General features: G+C 52.5%; 2 protein-coding genes across 3 annotated transcripts; one reads left to right on the forward strand and one right to left on the reverse strand.

The window, feature by feature from the left end:
* The first annotated feature begins 20 nt into the window (after positions 1 to 20).
* LOC118251994 (gonadotropin-releasing hormone II receptor-like) lies at positions 21 to 11576 on the forward strand. Of its 2 annotated transcripts, XM_035554758.1 has the most exons (6): positions 21 to 90; positions 3455 to 3554; positions 3866 to 4158; positions 9488 to 10071; positions 10653 to 10854; positions 11167 to 11576. In XM_035554758.1, the coding sequence occupies exons 4-6, from the start codon at positions 9571 to 9573 to the stop codon at positions 11574 to 11576; spliced, it is 1113 nt and encodes a 370-aa protein (XP_035410651.1). In that variant the 5' UTR covers positions 21 to 90; positions 3455 to 3554; positions 3866 to 4158; positions 9488 to 9570. The 2 variants fall into 2 exon arrangements, 1 of the variants encoding a protein (XP_035410651.1); XR_004780004.2 differs by lacking the exons at positions 21 to 90; positions 3455 to 3554; positions 9488 to 10071; positions 10653 to 10854; positions 11167 to 11576 and adding exons at positions 5620 to 5774; positions 5900 to 5988; positions 6407 to 7147 and having other exon boundaries at positions 3917 to 4158.
* Positions 11577 to 16648: 5072 nt separating this feature from the next.
* Positions 16649 to 22351, reverse strand: PARP16 (poly(ADP-ribose) polymerase family member 16). Its single transcript, XM_035554606.1, has 6 exons — positions 22166 to 22351; positions 21158 to 21295; positions 20152 to 20358; positions 18899 to 19070; positions 17997 to 18138; positions 16649 to 17341 (listed from the first exon to the last, which is right to left on the reverse strand). The coding sequence occupies exons 1-6, from the start codon at positions 22349 to 22351 to the stop codon at positions 17197 to 17199; spliced, it is 990 nt and encodes a 329-aa protein (XP_035410499.1). The 3' UTR covers positions 16649 to 17196.
* Positions 22352 to 22867: the final 516 nt, after the last annotated feature.

Consider the following 22867-nt stretch of genomic DNA (forward strand, 5'->3'; position numbering starts at 1 on the left):
CAGATCGGACGAGCGAGGAAGCCGCGGGCTGGACAACCCCCGGCGAGGTGATGGTAAACGCAGAGCTCGGCGAAAAGGAGCGCTGCCCCGGTGAGGGAGCGCGGCTGCGGCTCAGCATGGGGACGTGGGGGCTTCGTGCCGTGTCCCGGGGTGGTCCCGTGGGTGACAGCGCTGTCACTATCATTTATCTGGGCTGTGGGGCTTGCACTAGGTCTGGACCCAAATCGGATGCTGGTGGTAATTCTGTGCAGGGATATCTCACAGGTGGAGGGGGGTCCTGCCTGTATCCCGCTGCAGTGAGGATGCTGTGGGGTCTCGCCTGGTCTGGGGCAAGGCAGTGCCCCCCCGGTGCCTGGGGGCTCCCCACGCTCGGTGGGCTTGGGGCAGGGCTGGGCTCAGCACCGCGTTCCCCTTGCTGCCCGCTCCCCCCTGCGCTGATTCTGGCCGTGGCCAGGTGAGGATGCTGCGGGGTTTTGGGGACGTGGACGGATGCATGTTTCAGACACCTTGGGGTAGCCCCGAGCTGCAGAGGAGGGATGACAACCTTACCGGGACCCTCCTTGTGAATAAATACAACCACATCTCGCTTGAACCAATGGGCAGGGCTAACAAAGACCCTAAGGAGAGCCCCCCCGAGCAGGGCAACCACATTTTTCCCATATAACTCTGGAAATGAAGCGTGGAGCTGTGCAGGGACATGCCTGCCCCGTGGCATCACACGTGCTGCGTGTGCATTGTGCTTGGGATGGGGATGGGCAGTGGGGTGTGGAACGGGATGGGATGGGATGGAAAGGAATGGAATGGGATGGAATGGGATAGGATGGGACATGATGAGACAGGCTGCCCGCTTAGTAATGCTTCCCGGCCCCGCTGCCAGAGGGAGCGGTGCAGGAGGATCATCGACCATGGGGTCATGTAAAAAATAATCGGAGGTGCCCGGCGCCGACTCCTGTTTCTGTTTACGAGGTTAAAAGTAGCAAACAACTGGGATTTGCCAGAAAGTGTCAGAAGGTTTCTCTGGTGGGTGAGGGATGTCCAGCGAGCCGGAGGCTCTGAGATACAAACACGGAGCTCGGCCACGCTCGAGCATCCTCCCCATGCCAAAATGTGCTGGAGTGCTGTGAGGAGTGGTACTGCAGCCCGGCCCCACCTGGTTCTGTGGCAGAGAAGAGGAATTTGATCAATTAGCACCAGATTTAACAGCATTTAACTGCGGCAGGCAGTGGGTCTCCCTGGGCTTGGCTGCTGGAAGCCCTGGCTTTTGCTCCCAGACGTGCCCGCATCTGGGTTCGGTTTGTGCAAAACCCACATAACCCACGCTTCCAGAAAGCCCAACATTGCCAAGTCTCAGTGTCCTCGCTGCGGCCACAGCATGCGCCCGATGCCAGCCCCAGCTTCCCTCAGCCTGCTTCCTGCTCCGACCACAGCCGGGAGATGCTCGGAGGGGACGGTGGGATGCTGCCGTGCCCCATGGCTAGTGGGGAAGGATGCAGCAAGACTGGACGGCTCGTGTCTTCCCTTCCATCACTGACGTTTTCCTGCGTGAAGCCAAGGTCTGGAGAAGCCATGTTCCCTTCCAGCTCCCCTGCCATGGAGGAGCCCCGGGGAGGCTCTGCTGGCTCTGTTTTTTTCCATGACCGGCTCACCGCCATGTAATTAGAAAACAATAGTGTATTTATGTGAGCACCGCCGTGCCGAATGCTCCCCCCCAAACCGGTGCCAAGCTCTCACCTCCTCCCTCCCCACGCTCCTTCGCTGGACGTCTCCATCGCTCCCCTCCTTCCCCTCTAACAAAACCGGGGGAAAACAGGGCAGCGATGCTCGCCCCGGCTACTTGTGCCTCCTGCCCTTTCGATACAACACTGGCACAGTGACCATCACCAAAATCACCGTGCTCAGGGCTCGCCTGGGGTTTGCACCCCTGTGGGGCCGCGGTGGGGCCGGCAGCCCTGCTCCTCCCCGCCCGCGCCCTCTGCGCCGCACCGAAGGGCGCTGACGCTTTTTTTCCCCCTGCTCTGTGCTCCTGGGCTCGCTCCTGTTTACGGAGGTGGGAGCTACAAGAACTGATTGATGACTTTGTTCCGTCCCGAGCACGCTGGGGAAGGCTGCGTGTTGCAGGAGGGCGAGCTGGGAGCTGGGGTTTCGCTAAGCGCTTGGCTCCCAGCGCTTCCCCAGCCACGCTCCAGGGGTGGCTGGTGCCGAGCCGAAGCTGTTGTTTTTAAGCCCTGTTTTGACATCCTAGGACTCGGAGCCGCCACTTCCACGGTTTGGATGGAAACGTGGAGATGCCGTGGGTCCCCGGGGCTCGCCCTGAGGTTTGAACCACCAGCGCACCCGCAGCCGCCGCAATATTGTTTCGCTTAAGCCCTCCTCCACCGCTTCGTCAGCACAAAAGCAAGCCCCAGCTGCCTAAAAGCTTTGGGAAAGGGCCCAAAAAAATGAACTACTGTAGTTTGTTTTTATGGCACGGATGAGGATTTATGGGCTGTGGCTGGGACAAAAGGAGCGAGACAGCCTTCCCCCTGGCCCCGTGGAGCTCGCCTCCACCTGCAGCATTTACGGAGCAGACGCACGAAGCATCGCCCAGATGCTTCAGAGACCTGCTGGCACAACACGACTGGGCCCCCTGGGCTGGAAAACAGGGCTGCCACCTGCTTTGTGACCAGCAGAAGGGCTTCGGTGGTGCTTCAGCAGGGAAATGGTTCTTTTAGGAGTGTTTGGGGACTGAGCAGCAATCCCTGCTGCGCGCATCCAGGCCTGGCTGGTCACTATCTGGTCTCTGACAGCACCAGAAATGCCTCCGTAGCGAATCCCTTTTTAATTACATGGCTGATTGGGGGAATTAAATTAAGAATCACAGCTCGTTTAGGCATGGCCAAGCCCTTCCAAGCCCTCTGAGCACCACGGGTCCCATGCTGCCCCTGGAGCGATGACTCCCGGGGACCCTCGCCCGCTGCGCAGTGCCACGTGCCGCCACCATGCCAAATTTTGCCCACACCACCCCGCTGCAGGTGAGCAGCAGGGCGTGAATTATTGCCCAATATCATGTTAGTGAAATTATTGCAAACACTGGGTAATGTGCAATGGGACCACGGCGAGGTCCGAGGCAGGGCAGCGCCTGAATGGGGGCATTTAAACTGCAGAGGAAGAGCAGGGGCAGAGCTCCAGCCCGCAGCCCTCCAGGTGTTTGGTTTAGCTGCGTGGTGGACAAAGGCATCCTGTGTGGAAGCACATGTTGGCTCAGGCAATTAATTAATTGCTCCTGAAGACACCTGTAATTTATTGCTCTTATTTACAGGCACTAGCTGCGGGCTCGGATGCGCTGGGAGCCAGGCTGTGTACGCGCGCCGGTGGCACGGCGCAGTGCCTGCCTCTGACCTGCCCTGTCTCTCTTGTGCCTTTTCCTGCTCCAGGTTTTGCTGATTTTCTGATTTTTTTCTGTTTTCCTGATCAGGTCAAGGCGGGCAGGGCTGCAGCTGATTTGTGCTGGCAAAGCACCAGCCGGCTTTTCCCCAGCTGGAGCATTGAGCTAAAAGCTGCTCAGTGGTGTGCAGGTGAGGCTCTGGTCAGGACTGGCAGCAAGCATGCCCTTTTGGGGTGGATCTTCACTGTGTTCATCTTTTTTTGCACCTTTCCCTGGAGCAGAGTGGCCAGGGCCCTGCCTGCAGCCCTGCACCAGCTCAGGCTGCTGTGCCCATGGTCCTCTCTATCACGTACTGTAAAAAATGCTCCTGTTTTCACAACAACAAAGCGCCAGCATCAAAAAATCAAATTGTTTTATTAGTTATCTCATTATATACAATTCTTTGTAAATGTTGCTGAAATAGCAAGATTTTTTGCTTTTTTTGGGTGATTTTTATTTCAGCTTAATCATTGCACCAAGCCGTGTGGGGCTGAGACGGGGCAAAAGAGGCTGCTGCTGGCTTGCAGGGGACCAAGTGTCTGCATTCCAGCTTCGGAAGAGTTTCCGAGCCAGCAAGTGAGGGTGCAGAAACAGCTGCCTTTCCCAAGAGCATCGTCTCCTCCCCACGTAGACAAGGAGAGACTGGAGCCACCAAACATCCCGCAGCCTCGTCCTTTCCAAAAAGCGGTGATATCCCTGCACGAAGCTCACCCAAGGATGTTTTTAAACCTCGGATGCTGCTCAGAGAGGCAAAGGTTTGAATAAACGCAGGGGAAACAGGTGCTGGGGGAGGCTGCCCCTGCTCCTCCCTCCCATGGGGCTTCCAGCTTTTCCCTGCACCTATGTGAAAGGTGCTTGGGACGGAGTGGGTCAACACCTGGATAACCCCCAGTGCCCTTTGGGAATGGGTTTGCAGGTGGTGAGCCCTAAAAAAGCAGCGAGGGACCCCGTGTCCTCCCCAGGAGGGCTGGAGGAGGCGGTGGGGAGCGCTGTGGCTCGGCTCCATCCTGCCCTCGCTCCTCAGGGCATGTGGAGCTGTGGTTACAGCTTTTCCCGTAAGAAAAATCAGATTTGGGTCCAAAGACGCTTGGGAGCATGGGAGAGAGGAGGGTGTTCGGTTCGCAGAGCAGGGCCAGCGGGGAGAAAGCCGGGAGGTGACGGAAGCAAGGCGTAAAAATAGACAGGATGAAAGAGGGCACAAAAGGCAACGACAAGGACAGCAACTAAAATCCATCCAAAAACAAGGGCAAACTTGTTCACTTCCGTGGGTTAGTCACAATGAAAACATTTGGATTTCATAACTTGTTCCAGCCTAGGAAAAATACCCAGGTTGGGCAGCGAGGGCCTGGCCGGGTAGGTGCCGGTGGCGCTGCGGCACTGAGGGGGACCCGTGGCACCAAACCCCTGCTGCTGCTGGAGCTGAGCCTCGAGGTTTGGCTTTGGGAGATAAATTCATCCCTCTCACCCTGTTTAGGGATGGGGAATGATGGGTGAGAGAAGAGAGCGTCCTCCTTTTTAGCCTGCTAACCTTTCCTTCCATCTTTCCTGGTTCCTTATGGATATAGCTGGGAATTGAGATGGATGCTTGGGGAGGGAGAGAGAAATGGGTGGTCTGAAGACACAGACTCCATCCTCTTGTCTTCCCACACGATGAAAAGGTTTCCTGAAGGCAGAGAGCTGCGGCACAGTGCCGGGCTCTGCTTCGTGAATGGGTGGTGCTGGGGCTTGGTGGCACAGGTGGGCGCAGGGCATTGCGCCCTGGTGGCGATGTGCTGGTGAAATGCAGGGGAAAGCCCCCAGGAGCTGCTGCTCCACGCAGGATGATGGAAATCAGGGCAAGCATCTGGAAAGGGCACTCTCAGCACGGGACCTCACCTTTCCATGGGGTCTGTTAACCATCCCATATGGGTACGTGCCTGGGGTCCCCCCCACGACTTGCTGGGCTCAGTGGCACTGCGAGCACCGATTATAAACCCGAGCATTGCTGTGGGGCTGAGCATCCAGAGCACGTTTTTCTCAGCTCTGGGGGCAAGACACACCTGGAGAAGGGTCTAAGCGCTCCAACTCCTGAAGCTGAATCCAGAAACAGGGCATTATTTCACAAGGAAACACCCGAGGGAACCTGGTGGGTAACAGGGAGCCCTCCTGGGTTACAGCACAGGGGATGCAATTTCCCTTCAGGCTCAACGAGAACACTCCCCCCTTGCTTTCTGCAGTGAATATTTATCTGAACTGAGGGTGATGCCCTGCCACAGCTGGTGCACAGGACCTGTCCCCAGCCCCAGCACTGATCCGCAGCCCAGATGTGTTTTTAATGAGCGGGATGAAAACGGGGAGCTGCGCGGCCGTCTGCTTGCCTTGTGAACTTTGGGTAAGAACAGAAGCCGTTCCAGGGCTGAGCTCATCGCTAACCCTGGGAAATGACTTCATGGACACTGGTATTTACTCACAAAAACACTGCATGTCAGATGTCCCTGACTAGACTTTCTGTTTCAGGTCCAGTATGAGACAAACATTTCCTTGGACAAGCTGCTCCAGAGACAATTCGAGGCTTGGAGGAGAAAAAGAAGAACTAGGGGAAAAATGTCTGCATCTGAGAAGTCTGAAAGGGGGAGATTTTCAGAGCAAGCAGGGACTTTTGGGCCCCCCAGCCCTGCAGAAGCACCTGTAAAGGGGCTGGGGACAAGGGTACGGGCTCTGGGTGCCACCGCGGGCTGGCTCCGCTCGCTTCATCCCTCCTCCTCCAGGCAAAAAGCTCGGTCCTTGTTCTTTTGTAAGGCCAAAGGCCAAACAGCCGGAGTTGCTCCTGGGGGCGGACAGGCGGGTTGTTCCTGCTAGTGCGAAGCCAAGGCCCTGGCGGTGATTTTTGGGGATAAGCAGCAGCACGCCCCATGTTTGCGCCGGTTTAGCAGCTCGGGGATGGCATCCCGTGCTGTGTTTCATTTTGTACGGGATGTCCGACGTGAAATGCACCTCGCTTTTTTTTTTTTTTTTTTTTTAAAGGTGACCCTGTGCAGCTCCTGGGAGGCCCCAGGGCAGCATCCCAGCCCCAAGAGGATTCGGGAAGAGCAGGGGCCAGGAGCACAGAAACAAGCCCTGCCTGCCAGCGCCGTTTCCTAATCCCGCAGACCGACAATGTGATGGCTAAACCAGTGCTGAGCAGACAGCATCCAAGCTGACCTTTGAGGAGACAAGCAACAACAACAAAAAAAGAGAAAACACAAGAGGTTTGCTGTGCAAACACGGGAGAAAAATAGTCATTTTTAACAAGGGACCACACCCTTAAAATAAGACTTATTAGTAATGCATTCCCAGGACATTTCTGCATGATGGCACGCTACAAAAATCCTCTTTGAACAGGGACCAAAGGCTTTATTGTGGCATGAGCAAGGCTTACATTTCCCGGGAAAAATCCTGTCCCTCTCTTGCATCATACAGTGGGGGACAGGCAGGACATTTCCAGACAAGGAGGCAGCCAGCCGGGAAGGAGGACAAACAGGGAGCGCGTTCCTGGCTCGCTATTTAGTCGCCTCAGTGCAGGTGCGAGGAGCTCACCGAAAGGGAAAGGCAGCATGAGGATGTGGGGCTGAATTCCTCCCTGCTCCAGCCAGGAGGAGAACACAAGGAGGTGGCTGGGACTGCTGCAATAAATAGGCTCCCACCCAATTTCCATGCTTTTCTCCCCCGGGAGCACTGCCCCATGGTGCCAGGGATCGTCCCATCCTGCTCTGCCCGTGGTGGCTCTGGGGGTCCCTGGGGACAACCTCCTGAGCTGGCATTTGGGGAGGAGGGCTGGGAGAGCTGGGCTGGGTCTGGTTTTCTCCGTTCCCTTGGGTACAGGACTGATGGGGGGGGCTCAGGGGGGTTGCGGTGGCTGGTGGTCCCTTGGGCGCTCCAGTGGCTGCGCGTTCCCTGGGTCTCAGGACTCTGCCGCACACCGCCTTCACCCAAAGCCACCTGTCTCTGTGCTGTGCAATCTGACTTTTTAACCACATAGGGAAAAAAATCAAACTCTAATTTTCCTGTGCCCAGGAGAGCTCCAGCAAGCAGAGGAGGCTCAGCAGCACCTGGCCCACGCAGAGCAGGTTCCCAGTGGTCCCCAGGAGCCCCCCTCTTGTAACCGCTTCTCATTGCCAAGCTATTACCAGTCATCCCCCAGATCTTTTGCTTCGCCTCGCTCCCCTTTTGCTGGCTGGAGAAGCAATGTGCCCCCGTTCCCCATCCCCAGCCTCAGGGTGCTTTTTAAGCCCCTGTGAGCTCCGTACCCATCCCAGGGCTTTGTGTCGCTCCCACGGCATTACGCTGAAATAAATGCAAAAAGAACCAGATGGGAACTGAGAAAGTGGAGAGAAAGGAGTTGATTTATTGAAGTGGCAAAACGACCTAAGTTCTTCTCTGGGTTTAATCCCCTCCTTATGGCATTTTCAGCCCAGGCACATAGCTGTGCTCATCACTGGGGCTCACAGGGAGCCGGCTGGTCCCGGAGCATCACCGGGGTGTGTGTGTGTGCTGCGAGCCTCTCCGTTGTCTGAGCAACAGGACGTTCATCACCAACCCCAGTGATAATTAACTCATTTTCCTGTATTTATAGCAAACCGATGCGGCGAGCGTTGGCACTTCTCCCTGACGGGGCCACGCTTCGCCACCACACCAGAGGCAACAACCTGAACGCTGGCCATTTCTTACAATCCAGCAGCTCCGTCCTCGTCCCCGCTGCCTGCTCATTAAAGCCCAAAGCGGGCAGCTCGTTAAGCCCGCGAGGGCAGGGGTGCCCACCTCCGCTTGCCCTGCTCCGGGTTTGCTGCACGTTACCAGCGCAGGGAATGTTTGCGTCGGTGTTGCCTTCTCCAGATGCCAGCGCCTGCATACGCCTGTGCTAAAAAGAGTGTAGCTGCTGGCGAGGGAAGGTTTTGCTGCTTCGGCGGGGCTCGCTGCAGGGCAGTGCCGCACGGATGTGCTGATGCTCGGTGCTGGAGCAGCCTGACGTGCAGCCACGGCCACCGGAGAGGCAAGGGGCATTTCTCTTCGCTTCGGGGCATGTGTGTGCCAGGTATGTTCCTGTCCACTGGGACAAATCCTGGCATGGTTTTCTCCCAGCCAGCCAGTGGATCAGCACTTTTTACTGCTTTCTCTGCTTGCTTTTTGGGTTTTGGGGAGGGAGGCAATGGATGCGGCAAAGGGGGCTGGAGGAGGGAAGCTCGCTGCAAGGCATCGGCGTCTCCATCCCGTGGAGCTGGGGGACAGGTTTGGTCTCTGCAGCTCGTTTTATTTGTGCAAAGGCAGGGAACGTGATAATTTGGTATCGGCAAGCCAGAAGGTGCTCAAAATGCTAAGAGCTCCCTGCAGTTGGGAGCATTAATGCTCGTGTGCGTAAGAGTTGGGAGGATTTGCCCTTGAAATGCGGGCTGTCCCTAGGCTGGTTGTGCTTGGGAATAAAGGGGCAATTAAACCAAACCCTGGGGGAACATCATGGTGCTCATCACCCCATAGCCACCCCACATGTGCCCACGTTTCTGCCTTCACCTCCTGCTTCTCCTCCCAAAGGCAAAGCCCTGCGGGACAGTGGTGTGGAGCAGGCTCAGGGGCACCCACTGAGGGGTTTTGCCTGCACCCTGCTGGGTGCTGCCCTGGTCTGGGGAAGGTCCTAACTCCCAAATGCCACTGCGAGCCTCTGCCAGTGCCTGGACAGCATGGGATGCCCCTTGTCCCCTCCTTGCCACCCCCAGGTGTGGGTCTAGTGCAGGAGACGGAGGCAGACCATTAAGCTTACACCTGCTAATGGAAACCATCGTGGGGTTTTTAAAAAGATGCTGTCTGCTCGCAAAGAAAGACATGCCCAGCCAGGCACTGGTCCCATGGCTCCAGCCACCGCTCCCCAGCTGCTCAACTGCCTCGCAAAGAGCTAAAAATACGTCTGGGCAGGGGATTGCTATAGCTACGGTGGGAGCTGGAGAGGGCACACGGGCAGCATCGCCAACACGGGCAGCGCGGCGCAGGCAGGCAACAGAGAGCCAGGGGCTGCTGCTGGCACCTCCGCCTTGCTTCCAAACCTTCACTTCCCACCCTCTCCCCATTTCTCCCCAGTTTCCAGCTGCTCCCCTTGAAGACACACCGCATTCCTCACCCCCTACCAGGGGGTCGCTTGGCCACCAGCGTTTTGGCAGGGCATGAGCCAGCCCCGCGCACCTCCCCACCACCTCCCCACGGACGGGGACATCAACGCCTCGGCCGCTCACTGCCCCCAGCACTGGGTCGAGCCCCGGTTCACGCAGGCGGCGAGGGTGCGCGTGGCCATCACGGCCGTCTTCTTCTTGCTGGCGGCGTGCAGCAACGCGGCGGTGCTGGGCAGCCTGCTGAGGAAGAGGAGGAAATCCCACGTGCGGCCGCTCATCCTCAGCCTGGCGCTGGCCGACCTGCTGGTGACGGTGGCGGTGATGCCCCTGGATGCTGTGTGGAACGTGACGGTGCAGTGGTATGGCGGCGAGCTCTCCTGCAAGCTCCTCAACTTCCTCAAGCTCTTTGCCATGTACGCAGCTGCCCTGGTGCTGGTGGTGATCAGCCTGGACCGGCACGCCGCCGTCCTCCGACCCTTCGCCCGTGCTCGACGCCGCAACGGGCTGCTGCTGCGTGCCGCCTGGGCGGGCAGCGTGCTCCTGGCTGCTCCGCAGGTAGGGCTGGGCACTTTCCCTGTAGGGTTTGGTTTTGGAGATGTGCTTCACCAACAAGTCCATCCCAGTCTGTGGGCTTCGCCTTCGGCAGCTTGGCTTTGGTGAGCAAATTGGTGTGGTCGCTGCGTTGGTTCTGCACCTTGCTTATAGCAGCAGGTCATTGCGACCCCATCAGGGTACTAAATTAATGCTGGGGAAAATTCCATTTTCCATTATTTTTTTTATTTCTTATGCATGTGGCTATCAGCTCCCCAAAATGTATCCCTGCTCCACTGCAAAAATGTGTTGGGCCAAGAAAAACCTGAGCAGTTACTGCCCAGCATGTGGTACGGCAGAAAGCAGAGAGGAGGGCACCCGAGGGTGAATCCCACCTCTGCCTCTGAAACAATGAGATAGAAATGGGATCTCACAGATGCTGGGTCCCACCCGTCCCAGCCAAGCCCAAGAGCCAGGTGCCCAGAGCATGTCTCCGGGTCCGACAGCAGCAGGGAGGTGCTTGCCGTGCGCAGCCAGGAGCGCTGCCTGGATGTGGTGCTCTGCCCCAAAACCTCCCCGCCTTGTTATTTGGTTCTCGGTTTCAGCTTTTCCTCTTCCACCTGCACACGATCCCAGGAGGGAACTTCACCCAGTGCGTTACCCACGGCAGCTTCCGAGCGCACTGGGAGGAAACCCTCTACAACATGTTCACCTTCACCACCCTCTACATCACCCCCCTGAGCATCATGATCGTTTGCTACACCCGAATCATCTGGGAGATCAGTAAGCAGCTCAAGGTCAACAAAGGTAAGCAGGTCCCAGTCCCTTGGGGTCGAACCAGGGATAGGACCAGAGGGAATGGCCTCAAGTTGTGCCAGGGGAGGTTCAGGTTGGAAATGAGGAGACATTTCTTCTCAGCAAGAGCGGTCAGGCATTGGGACGGGTTGCCCAGGGAGGTGGTGGAGTCACCGTCCCTGGTGGTGGTCAAGGAAAGGTTGGACGTGGTGCCTGGGGACATGGTTTAGTGGGTGACATTGGTGGTAGGGGGATGGTTGGACCAGATGATCTTGGAGGTCTCTTCCAGCCTTAATGATTCTGTGATTTTATGACTCTCACCAGGTCTGGTAAGAAATCAAAACGACCCCATCTCCAAGGCGCGCATGAAGACCCTCAAGATGACGGTCGTGATCGTCGCCACCTTTGTCATCTGCTGGACCCCGTACTACCTGCTGGGCTTGTGGTACTGGTTCCAGCCAGCCATGATCCACAGGACGCCCGAGTACATCAACCACAGCTTCTTTCTCTTCGGCTTGCTACACACGTGCACCGACCCGGTCATTTACGGGCTGTACACTCCCTCGTTTCGGGAGGACGTGCAGCTGTGTCTCAGGGGCATCAAAACAGCAATCACCAGGCACGAGAGACATAAACCTGCCTCAGCCTTGGAGAAAACCATCAAGGATGGGGCTGGAAATGGCAGGGGGGCATCAGGGGGCTCCAGCGGGACAACTGTCAACACGGTGTGCTGAGGAGACCCACAAAAAGGGGATGGGAAGCACTGCCTTGGGGGCTGCTTTGTCCCGCAGGGGCCTTTTGGAGATGGCCACAAGGTGGGTGCGGGTCTCCGGCCAGGAACAGGACATGGGGGGCATGGGCAGGAGGGCCACAAAGAGCCGCAGTTGGGTGGTGTGGGGTGGGGTTTCTTCTCCCTTATGGAGACAGCCAGAAGGGAAAACAGTCCTGGCTGTCTTGTTCTGGTGCACAGGGTTGGTATGGACACATCCTTTTGTAGCGGCTCTCTGGGACACGAGGTTGACCAGGAGGAATATTTGGGTAATCAGAGGGTGAGAAGAAGACCTGAGGTCCCGAGGCACCCTGAGTGTCCCTGTCCCCAGCCCCTCTCTGGGCTGTGAGCCTGGCAGGTCTCAGACCCCGCACTGGGCTGCCACGAGCAGCTCGTGTGGGCTGATGGAGCAAAACCCACTCTTTCTCCTCTTTTTTTTTTTTTTTCCCCTTTCCCATCAGTACACATTTGGTTTGCCCCAGCACCAGCATCCCACCTCTGCCCCCAAGCAGAGACCCTGCAGGTGCTGCCCATGTGCATCCCCATGAGGAATGTGATGGGAAACAGCAGTGGGTGGGGTGCCCATCAGCACCCATGGGTGCCAGCTGGGTGCAGATGGCTTCAGCTGCATGGCAAGGAGAAGGGAGGCTGCTGGTGGGGCTGGGGTGAAAGAAGGAGCTGTGCTGCGGTGAGTAATGTGGGTTTTATTTTATTTCTGCTTTCCACTGGTGTGCCAGAAGTTGCTTGTGGAGGTGGAGGCTTCTTCTCTGGGTGTAGGCTGACAAGTTGGGTTAGTTCAGCTGCCTTGTTCCCTTCTGTGCAGTTAGAGATAATGGATCGTTTCTTTGTTCATTATATACTGATTGGTGTTAAACGCATTTTTTGCTTTTGAAGACAAACTTAGTTTGAGCCAGGTGGATTTGGGGTTTTTGTGGAAATCCTTGGACGGTTGGGGAGCTCTGGACTTGGCAGGAGGCAATTTCCTGGGTATTTTTGTGGCCACTGTGGTTTTCAGTGAGCATCTGGACTTTATCAGGATGAGCGAGCTTTGTTGTAATAACAATTCTTGACTTGCTGTGGTTGTGACAAAGTGTGGTTGCTCACAGAGCTGGTGGGATTTCAGTCAGAGAGGTGCAAGTGGTGCTTGCTGTGTGGCAAGGGTATGGGAAGCCAAAGTGCTCCGGGTGACACCAGGCTGGGGACGGGTGCTGGGTGCTCGTCTTCCCCCATGCTAAACATCATTTATGCTAAACATGCTGCCCAAGGAGGGAAAAAAAAATCGATTAGAGCTGCAGGAGCCCAGGCTGGCTGGTGGGGATTAACGTGAGCCCTTTAGAAAGCATCCAAACTCCAGCGAGATGTGTAATCGCCGTTTGGCTTTCCTGGGCTTGTTGTGCTCAGGGTCAATTAATTACACAGCGCTAATGGAGCGTGGCTTGCTGGTGCTGGGCTGTCTCGGCTTGACTGGTGCAAGAAGGAGTTTATTCTACGGTGATGGGGAAGACAGCTTGTTCATCAGACCCTCCCTTGGTCTCACTGCGCTGCTGAAGATCCCTAATGGGCTCAGAGACCTTCTCTAAGGACCAAGTGGTTTTTTTCCTCATCGGGGGTCCCACCGACTTCACGGCCCATAGGTATGGTGGGAGGGCAGAAGCAGGTTTGGCTTTAGGAGAACCATGGCACAGTAGGAAAATGCTTCTCCTTGGGGCGCTGGAGAGGACACACACCTCGCTCCTTGGGCACGGTGCCCGGGATGCTTGCGGGCTCTCCAGCACTGCCCCACCTGCCCACCAGCACTTCGTGCACGTTATTCCCTGTCGTTCTCTTCCCTCCCTTTACTGGTGCTTAAGGCTGACATTTCGGGAAGCCCAGAGCGTGGGCAAGATGCCCAAAACAACAGCTTTCGCGATAGAAGGAAAATGTCACTCGCAGAGCTCAGCGCCAAGCAGCGTGCCCGGCGCACGCGGGCAGCACCGTGCCGCAGCCGTGCCCCGCGGGGATGGGCTCCGCTCGCGGGCTTCTGCTGGGGATGGAAGCGAGCCCTGGCCTGGCTCAAAAGTTCAGGTTGTGCTGCCTGTTCCTGCTTCTGGTTCTGCCTTTTCTAAGCATGTTTATAATATAGAGAGCAATAGGGTTTTGCACTGCTTGTGGGGGCACGTAGCTTGGAGCCTCGCTCCTCCTCGCCCCGCGGGTGCTTCTGTTTCTGCTGTGGCTCCCTCCCTGCCCACGTCACCCAGGCGGCTCCTGAGATCTTTCCATATGCATTAATCACCCATTTCCCCTTACAGGGGGTGAGTTCTTCCACTTCCCTAAATTCATCCATTCCCCCTGCCAAACACCCGCTGCCATGCTTTCCCTTTCAGGGTCGGGTTTGTCCGATGCCAGTAACAAAATCTCAATATTCACCAATAGAATTTAATGACCGTGTTAATGCACACAGGTATTTTGGTAATTTTACCACTTCTCAACCTCATCCCGGGCTGCCTGCTTCAGACAGGGCATTCCTTTGTTCAGGAGGCAGCTCTGATTCCTCTCCCGTTAGCGTTTTTATAGTACCATGCGTGTCCAAAGAGCCTCGCAATGGGCTGGAGAGGTTAACGTGAACCTGAGGTTAATTCATAATATTGCCAGTTACTCAGCACAACACTCGCATTAATTCAGCTGACTGCATCTTGCCACGTTGGGAAACACATGCTGAACTCAGCAGGGAGCGCAGAAAACAAGCACGAGAGTAGGGTGTTCAGTATTTTGCTGGCCAGCTAAGGTAGAACGTGAGCACCTTACATGAATATTTTTTTTCCCATTGCCTTTGGGGTTCCCCCAGCCCACTGATGGGGATCTAAAGCACCAAGGAGCCATCAGGACGTCAGAGCCTGGTTCCCTGCCTGCAGCCACCTCTTTCCTGTGGGTCTATTCAACCTGATCAAACCTGAGAGTGGAAGAAGCTGCTCTCCCTTTGATGCCTGCTGGTTTAATGCAGTGCTGGCTCACACGTGAGGTCCCCCGGTGCTCCTCTCCCTGGGGATATAGCCTGGAGCCCCCGATGCAGATCTGCTTGGGACTAGCTCCTGACACGGACCCATTCTCCCCCACTTTGGAAGTGAGTTCAGCTCTCCAGTTAAAAGCCAAAAAAAAAAAAAAGCCCAGCCAGACGTTAGGAGATAGCACTGAACAGCCATTACGCGGCAATTCCTTTTGCTTATCCTTCAGAAACTTTCCTGTGCAAGGAAGCCCCCCAAACCCTGCTACGTTTCTCCCCATCTGTTCCTTTTGTCTGACTGGTGGGCTCCCAGGCTCACACGGTGGAACAGCCATCCATCAAGCAACTGCTGCTAAACCTCCTCCTTTTCCAAAGGGCCCCAGATATCCCATCTGTTCCAAAAGACATCTCATTTCCAGGTGAACACCAAGCCCCTTAACAACACCATACCTTTTAGGCAGTACCGAACACCTCCAGGTTTTCTGCCTGCCCTGCTACCTACCTTAAACCCCTACACACACGGCACATTAAATATAACATGCTGAGGGGGACCAGAAATGGGCAAAAACCTCCAGAAACACACCATACATGCTTTAAACCCCAAGTTTCTGCACTGAAATATCGGAGCGAACTACTGGAAAGTGGTTGACTCTGCTTTGCAATAAATTGTTAGTTTACGTACATTTTAATTGCAAATCAGCACTATAATTAGCGCGTGCGTTTCTTGGGCTGAGGAAATGCAATGTGCTGTAACAGTGAGCATTATTAATGGACTGTAAAAGGCAATGGGGAATTGGATTATAATGTTCTTGTTTTGCAAGCTGTATAGTGAATAAACAAATTTGTTCTGGCAGCAAAATTAACTGGAATAAATGCTTCTAGCTCCATCCACCAAGAAGAGGGGTTGCTGTAAATGAACTTGTCCTCTAACTTTAGTTAGAATACCTGATTACCTCGTCATTATTTCTGGCAATTAGGTAACAGAACATGAGAGAAAGAAGATTTTCTTTGAAATATTTAATGAGTGAGGCGGTAATCATAGGCTCATTTGCTAGGAATATGTGATGAGATTTTGTTTTAGTTAGGGTTCACTGTGCAACGAAAGCCTGCATTTATCAAGTCTGCTGCCAAATGCCAGGGCTCGAACAGCAGCATGTACCTTGCTTTTCTTCACCTAGAATCCCCGGGCTGTTTATCGGGCTTATCCCATGCCCAGTCACTGCTCAGAGGATAGTCCTTTGCTCCTTTTTCGATCAGTTGTGGGCTGCTTTGTAACAAAATATGAAGGACAGGATATATAAGTAAATATGAAGGACTTAGGCATAAGGAGGAGGATGTTTCCTTCCATTAACTAGCTTGCACATACCTATGTGTGCGTTTAAAAACAAGCTCCCAAAATACAGTAAGAATGCCTTCCTTCAAGATTAGAAAAGTTGAATCTGAGATGCACTGAGGTTTGATGCGCCAGCATTAAGCCAAAGCACTCTGCAAACAGTGCAACTGCCATAATTCTGACTACTGAAAGCTCCACCTCTCCGTGAAAAATGGAAGTGGGCAATCTACCTTACAAACATAGTATTATGAATAAGTTGTCACATGAAGGCCTGAGTGAAGTCTACATGAAGTTAATTACACCACAATGTTCAGACATAAAATAAACCCTACCACTTCTGCTGCTATTTTACTCCATTCCTTGGAAAACTGTCTCAGGAAATTGTTGGTATTCTGTTAGTTGATCTATTTGTTCGTAAAGTGAGGCTGAGAACAATTCAATGCAACTAAAAATGTTGGACCAGATCCCAAAACTTAAGCAGCAGCAACCCTAAAAGGCCTGCCAGGTGGCAGCATAAGTGCAACCTTTCACCCTCCCCTTTTTTGCTGCAGAAAATAGAAGTGGAAGGCAGTTTAATAGCAAAATGCACCTCCAGTACTGATGCTGAGTTGCCTGAGTCTGTCTGATCTATGCACTAACCAAAGGACAAGGCAGGTCATGGCTGAGAGCACAAACCTTGTACACATTTTATGGGGAGAAAGAAACCTTAGTAGAAGCCACTTAATTTTTTCCATTTTGGTTGCTGTTTTATTTCATGTTCTTTTCTTACAATCATTATGCTCAAATATAAAAATTCCTGGTCAGAAACAAAGTTGGTTTTAAACGTGATCCCATCTGCGCTAAGACGTGCCAAACATCACTAAACACAGTTTCTGAACACAAACTGGTTAAGACCCACTGACATCCAGAAAAATCCTCCTTTCTAACTTGTGCAAATATTACTACCTCGGTTTGACAGGAAATAGTTACACCAGAGTGTTTCCACGCTTAGTTGTCATTAATTTTAAATAACTTTTTTCCCATGGACCCTCAACAATTGGTTCATGCTAAGCTGCACCATCATGATCCTTTTCAGCTGTGCCGAGCATCCTCATGAATCACAGGAATACAGAAACAGTAAATGGAAAGATGCCATGAGGATAACATAGTGGAGACGGAACTGGAAAGCTCCAGGCACCTTTATTTCCAGAGCTCTGGAAGAGATGCAGTGCACTGTAGATTTGTTATTATTAAGGCACATAGTGAAAGTAACAGTTTATCTTCTTAGGCAACTCATCCCTCTGAGTCAAACATTCTGTGCCAGTAGTAGAGGAAGGCTGGCGAGTTGCTGGCCCCGATCACCATTAGCAGCAGTAGGTACAGCATCATCATTATGGCAAAACGGTGGGTGGAAAACCAGGAAGATTGACCTGAAGGCCTGAAAAGGGAAAAATGCATGAGTTTTGTGAGAAATGGACAAATACCTTGACAAAGAGTATCTTAAGTTTTGTTATTTTAAATAATTTAAGCTAATGCAATAAAAACGGTAAGTTGTTCCACAATTCATGTAACCAACAGAGCCTGTTTTCCTTATCCCTTTTCCCTAAGTCACCGTGCACAACCCTATTCTCTCTCTCCATGTTCACACCTTTCTCTGTGACTTGCCTTGAGCTGCGAGGGGCTGTAACTGCCTGGGCTGTACCTGCATTTGATTAGCTCGGTGAACGCTGCCTCTTAGAATAGGTAAGAGCAGAGTTGAGACCGCCCTAGTTTTAAGAGCAGCACTCAATTGAGTTTCATTCTTATTTGTTCATAGCAGGAAACTATTAGAGCTCTCTAAGTATCTTAATGATGATATTAAGTGCTTACAGGTCTGGTGAAAAATAAATTTAGATGAAACTGGGAGCATTAAATTAGCAGGTAGAGGAAGAATGATGACAGGCAGTAAGGCTTATTTCCACAGGAAACAGGTTAAAAAAAAATCTGGTAGTGCAAGCAGGTCTTTGCAGTTTGTTTTCCATTGTTTTTTCACAAATAGGATATGTTTATCTATGTTACAGCATGCTCATCACTCTAGATAGATGAACTCTTACCTCCTATGCTGTTTCTGTGAATATACTAGTAAGTATTTAACTCGTAAAAGCTGATTATTTGTGACAACAAAGTATTTCTGTGGTACATCACCCCCTTCACTGTTTTTCACTCGTGCTCTTTTTCTGTCTATTTCTTCTGAATCTGCATGGGAAGAGAAAAGAAGAGGTCTTTTCGGGAATAGAAAAGCAAAAAGAGATGCACAACTTCAAGTGACCATATATAAAAAAACCACCACCACCACACACACACACACACACACACGAGTGGGAATGAGATAATCAAACATCTAGTCTGGGAATTCCCCAGAATCCTTTAGCATCCAAGAATAGACTGAAAAGTTTGCTTGAGGCTATACCACTCCTAGGCATCCTTGGTATGGATGGTATTAAGTCCCAGAGCAGGGTGAAAAGGAGGCGGGTTTCACACACAGCACTTGAGCAGCTGCTAATATTAACAGGGAAAGGAAAACAACATTGAAGGACTGATTGAGCCTGGCAAGCAGGAAACAGTCATAGGAGAGGACAATCTGAGCAGAGGGTTCCCAGACATCAAATACAGTTCGGTTTTAACACACTTCTGATGCTTCTGTCCCACCATCACTGATGAAATGGGCAGGCATTATAGATGATTTTATCATATTATTGAAACTCGTAAAAACAAATGATGCAACCAAATTATTTTCTATCCTTTAAATATATTATCTTAAGAGAAGCTTCACAGACAATGAGGCATTTGTGGATTTGTCGAGGGGCCAACTGGAAAAGGAGTCTGAGGCCAGTTTCTGCTGATGAGTATCCGTATACTACATTGTTTGTACAACTGCATATATGCACAAGGCTGACATACAGAAGGTGCCAAAGAAGGGCTGAACTATGTGTAGTTAATATTGCAATAGGCTCACCTTTCTTTTTCACCTGGCACTTTACATCTGGGTGGTCGATGATCTCACAAACAGCTACGCAGCTAAGGATAGAGCCCAACGCACTTCGCTGCCAGCCAAGCCCATGAGGGCTGTAGAGGAGAGCCAGGCTCAGGTCACTGGTGAGATAGGTACCTTCACCAAACAGGGACGTCTGAAATGGAGCAGAAATATATCCTAAAATCCTGTAATGCAAACTACAAAAAGCACACAAGTGTTGTTTACGTTCAGACTGGCCTTTCTGTTTCTGAAGGTAAATGAAGAAAGGCTTTTCTTACCCACATTTGGCCAGATCCATGCACAGTTTTTTGTCCTGGCACTAATCCCCTGGGGTGGGGCAGCTGCCATCCCTCAAATTGGCTGTCTGGCACAACCCTTGGTGTGGACAGATTCATGATTTCCCGGATTTGGATTTAGTTTGCCAGTTAACCTTTTTATATCAACATGACTGCGCTGCTGTCAGGGGCATTTCACTGATTTATTGAGACTGCCGTCATTCAAACAACCCAACCTTCACGTACAGACAAGGCTTTACTCACATTTAAACCCCTGCTTTACAGGAAAGGAGGGAAGTACTTTTCAATTGTGAATTCCTTTCAAAAATAACTGGTTTAGTAACTTTGTATCAGAAGATTTGGCCCACTGGCTATCACTATTAATCCAGTAGATCCGGTGTAGCTGATGAGCCATTACTCATAAAGAGAGTGTGGAGGGGAAATCATGGTTCAGGTTGACAGGAAGGATATGCAGCTGTTGTGTCAGAGCTGCTTTACAAACAACACAAGGCTAGAACTCCCAGCTTCTCTTCTGTTGCAATCAGAAGGGCTACATATCCTGGGATATCTCCCTTAGCCAGGCAGAAAGACAGAATCTCTGCACTGCCTGGGTCACTATCTTCCTCTGTGCATGAGCATTTTCCAGCTGCAGGGTGTTAGATATGACAGTGTTTTCAGAGGCATTATGCTTCCTTACAAAGAAATAAAGGATAGTCATAATTTGTCACACTGGAGAAAAAATGTTTCTTGCCACTTCCAGTTTTTACCCTGAGGCTGCATCAGAAGATCCAATACAACCATACACAAAGGCCTACGCTAAAGTGAAAACAGGAGTAAAAGGAATTATACTGTAAAAGGAAAAATACCATAAAGGAATTTCAGGTGGTTTTTTAAGTGTCACTGGCTGCAAGTGACCAACAAAGGATGTGGTGTCAATATGAGAAACACCAGGAGCCTCACCCTGTTCAAGTGGCAGTGCAGGCCGTTGTGCAGAATGGAATGGAAGTTCTCGAGGCGGCTACCATGGAAGGCGTAGATCAGGTCCCGCTCACCCTTGGTCTCAGCAAACTTGGTATTCATTTGATCACAATACACGACCTCAAATAGGAAGTCCGGAGCAGGAACAGCAGCACCAGACATTCCCGTGAGTTCTTGTATCTTCTCATACTTGAAAACAGGAAGAAATACGAGTCTTAGTTTATGGGGTTAGACTCTTCACTGAGAATTTTGTTTACTATCCCTTAAGTTGTCAAATTGCTTTATGTATTTTGATCATGCTTCCTGGTTAGAATTCAGCACTCCCACAAATCAGGAAGAGTAAGTGTACAGTGAGAATTCTGACAGTTTCTTGCTGTCAAAGCTAAATCTTAATTCATCTTTCCAGAAGGAGAAAAAAAAAAAGACTGAAGTGCTATTATGAATTAATAGATGTAAGGAAAATATAATAATTCTACAATGCTGTTTTGGCCACTGAGATGACACATTCATCAGCTGATCTTGGAAAAGGAAAAAAAAATGTAAAACCAGAAGTTGTTTTCATCTTGCTGCTAATCTCTACAACTATTTTGATCCCTATTAGAGAAGTGCCTCGGTGGCTCTTAACCTTACCTCTCCATTTTTGGGCCAGTATGCAGAAGTACAAATTTGTCTTTCAGTGAGAAGCACGACCCAGCCCCATGAAACCCGAGGAGGACTATCTTGGTCTAATACATGCATGTACATGCTCTGTTAATGGGAGCTACAATCGTTGCCCAATCACCAGCTACTGACAGTGATAACTAGTTCTTCCAACCAGTTTTCCTAAAATAAAAATTAAGAAAACCCCTCTCTATATAAAGAAAAAATGCATTCACATCAAGCTCTTACAATAACCAGCTAACTTCTGGCAGGAGGGAAATACTTTCTGAAACGCAAAATTGCCTTAGAAGACAAATTCTTATCAAGACTTCCAGAATGTAAAACTTACCTCCTGTTTCTTAGTACTTTGTATCATTAAGACCTTAGATGATAAAATCCAACTAAATAAATCCCAGGTCCTTTTCTCTGTGTTTGGAACGGATTCTAGAAGTTCTTTCAGGCTTGGTAGCGCATTGGTATCTGCAAGCTAACAAAACAGACATTTAGTGTAAGCTCCTTCTTTTCATTATGATTAAACAGAGACCTCTAGTGAAAAGAAAACAATATTTCACCCTAATAGGTTGTAAACAGAAAAACAGTTTCAGTTCTGAGATACAGACATTTGTACTGAGTTTGTGAGAAAGTTTGTCGCTTCTTGTAAAGCCATTTATACTTATATTTATCAACAGTATTTGTACGGTACACACAGGAACAAGCAAGCAAGCTCCCGAAAAGAAATAAGCCATCAAAATGCAGATTTCAGTGGGATAAACACAAGAGGTATCAAGGCCCTGCAAACTACAAACCCTCCCAAACTACTTTTAATTTGCACGCGGTGCGAGATCTTATAACTCTCTGCATCTCAATACCAGATTTGGAAATTTGCAAGCAGGAGTTTACTCGTCAGAATCCTAAATTTATTGTAAAACCTATGGGGATACGTAAGGGGATAGACAAAGCCTCATGCTGTGCTGGTGGCCCTGAAACGCCACCTGCCCTCTCACCTCAGAGAGCCAATCTCACCTGCTTTTACCCCACAATGTTCCCACGCGTGCTTGCCCTGAACTCATTAACGAGCAGATTTATGTGGCTGTTTCCTCACTCCAGAGGCTGAGCAAAGCATTCCCGTCCTGGATATAAACACCTAACGCAAGTTCAGCTGTCCAGACGATTTTTAGAGGCGTCCCTGTCCCAGGACTTGGACGAAAGCCGCGCCTGGGCCCTCGGCGGGGGCAGACGGGCGAGCTTCGCCCAGCCTGGAGGCAGGCAGCGCCGGCACAGCCTCCTCGCACCGAATTCACTTCGGAGCCGCCTCCCTGCCTCAGCAGGGACAAAGGGGGGGCTCGGGGCCACTCACCAGCGCCTCGAAGTCCTTGGTGTCGCCGCCGGCGTAGCGGCCGGGGAAGGGCCTGAGCGCCGAGTCGCGCTTGTAGCTCTGCAGCGCGGCGGCGAAGAGGCTGCACCGCAGGTCGGCGGCCAGCGGGTCCCTCCCCGCCGCCTCCCTGACGCGGCCGGCCGCCTCGCCGGGGCCGGGCTGCGGCATGGCCCGGCCTGGGGCCGGGAGGGGTCGGGGCGGGGGGGGGTGGGGGGAGACCGGCTGCCGAGCTGCGGCCGCTCCGAGCGTGGAGAGGGCTCCGCCGGCGGCCTCCGAGCGCCCGCCCGGGCGGCGTCGCCCTTCCGCCTCGCCCCGGGGCCGCCGCGGCTCGGCTCGGCCCGGCCCCGCCGCTCCGCCCCGCAGCGGGGCCGTGCCGGGCTGTGGTGCCGCTGTGCCCGCTGCGCGGGGAGTGGGGGCGCTGAGGGGGCGAGCGGCACCGTCACCTCAGCGGGGGGACGGGAGGGGTACGGGGAAATGGCGTGTGCCCCTTGGGTAGGGAGTGAGGGGGGTACGGGGAAATGGCGCCTTCCCTTCAGGTAGAGTGAGGGGTACGGGGAGATGGCATCTTCTCCTCAGGTAGAGAGTGAGGGTGCAAGGAAATGGTGCCTTCTCCTCAGGTAGAGCAGGGGGAGAGCACTCCTCTGGTGCCAGAACACTGAGGGAGAGCCCAGCTGCCCACAAGAA

Source organism: Cygnus atratus, chromosome 11 (assembly GCF_013377495.2).
Source record: "Cygnus atratus isolate AKBS03 ecotype Queensland, Australia chromosome 11, CAtr_DNAZoo_HiC_assembly, whole genome shotgun sequence".
NCBI classification, from domain to species: domain Eukaryota; kingdom Metazoa; phylum Chordata; class Aves; order Anseriformes; family Anatidae; genus Cygnus; species Cygnus atratus.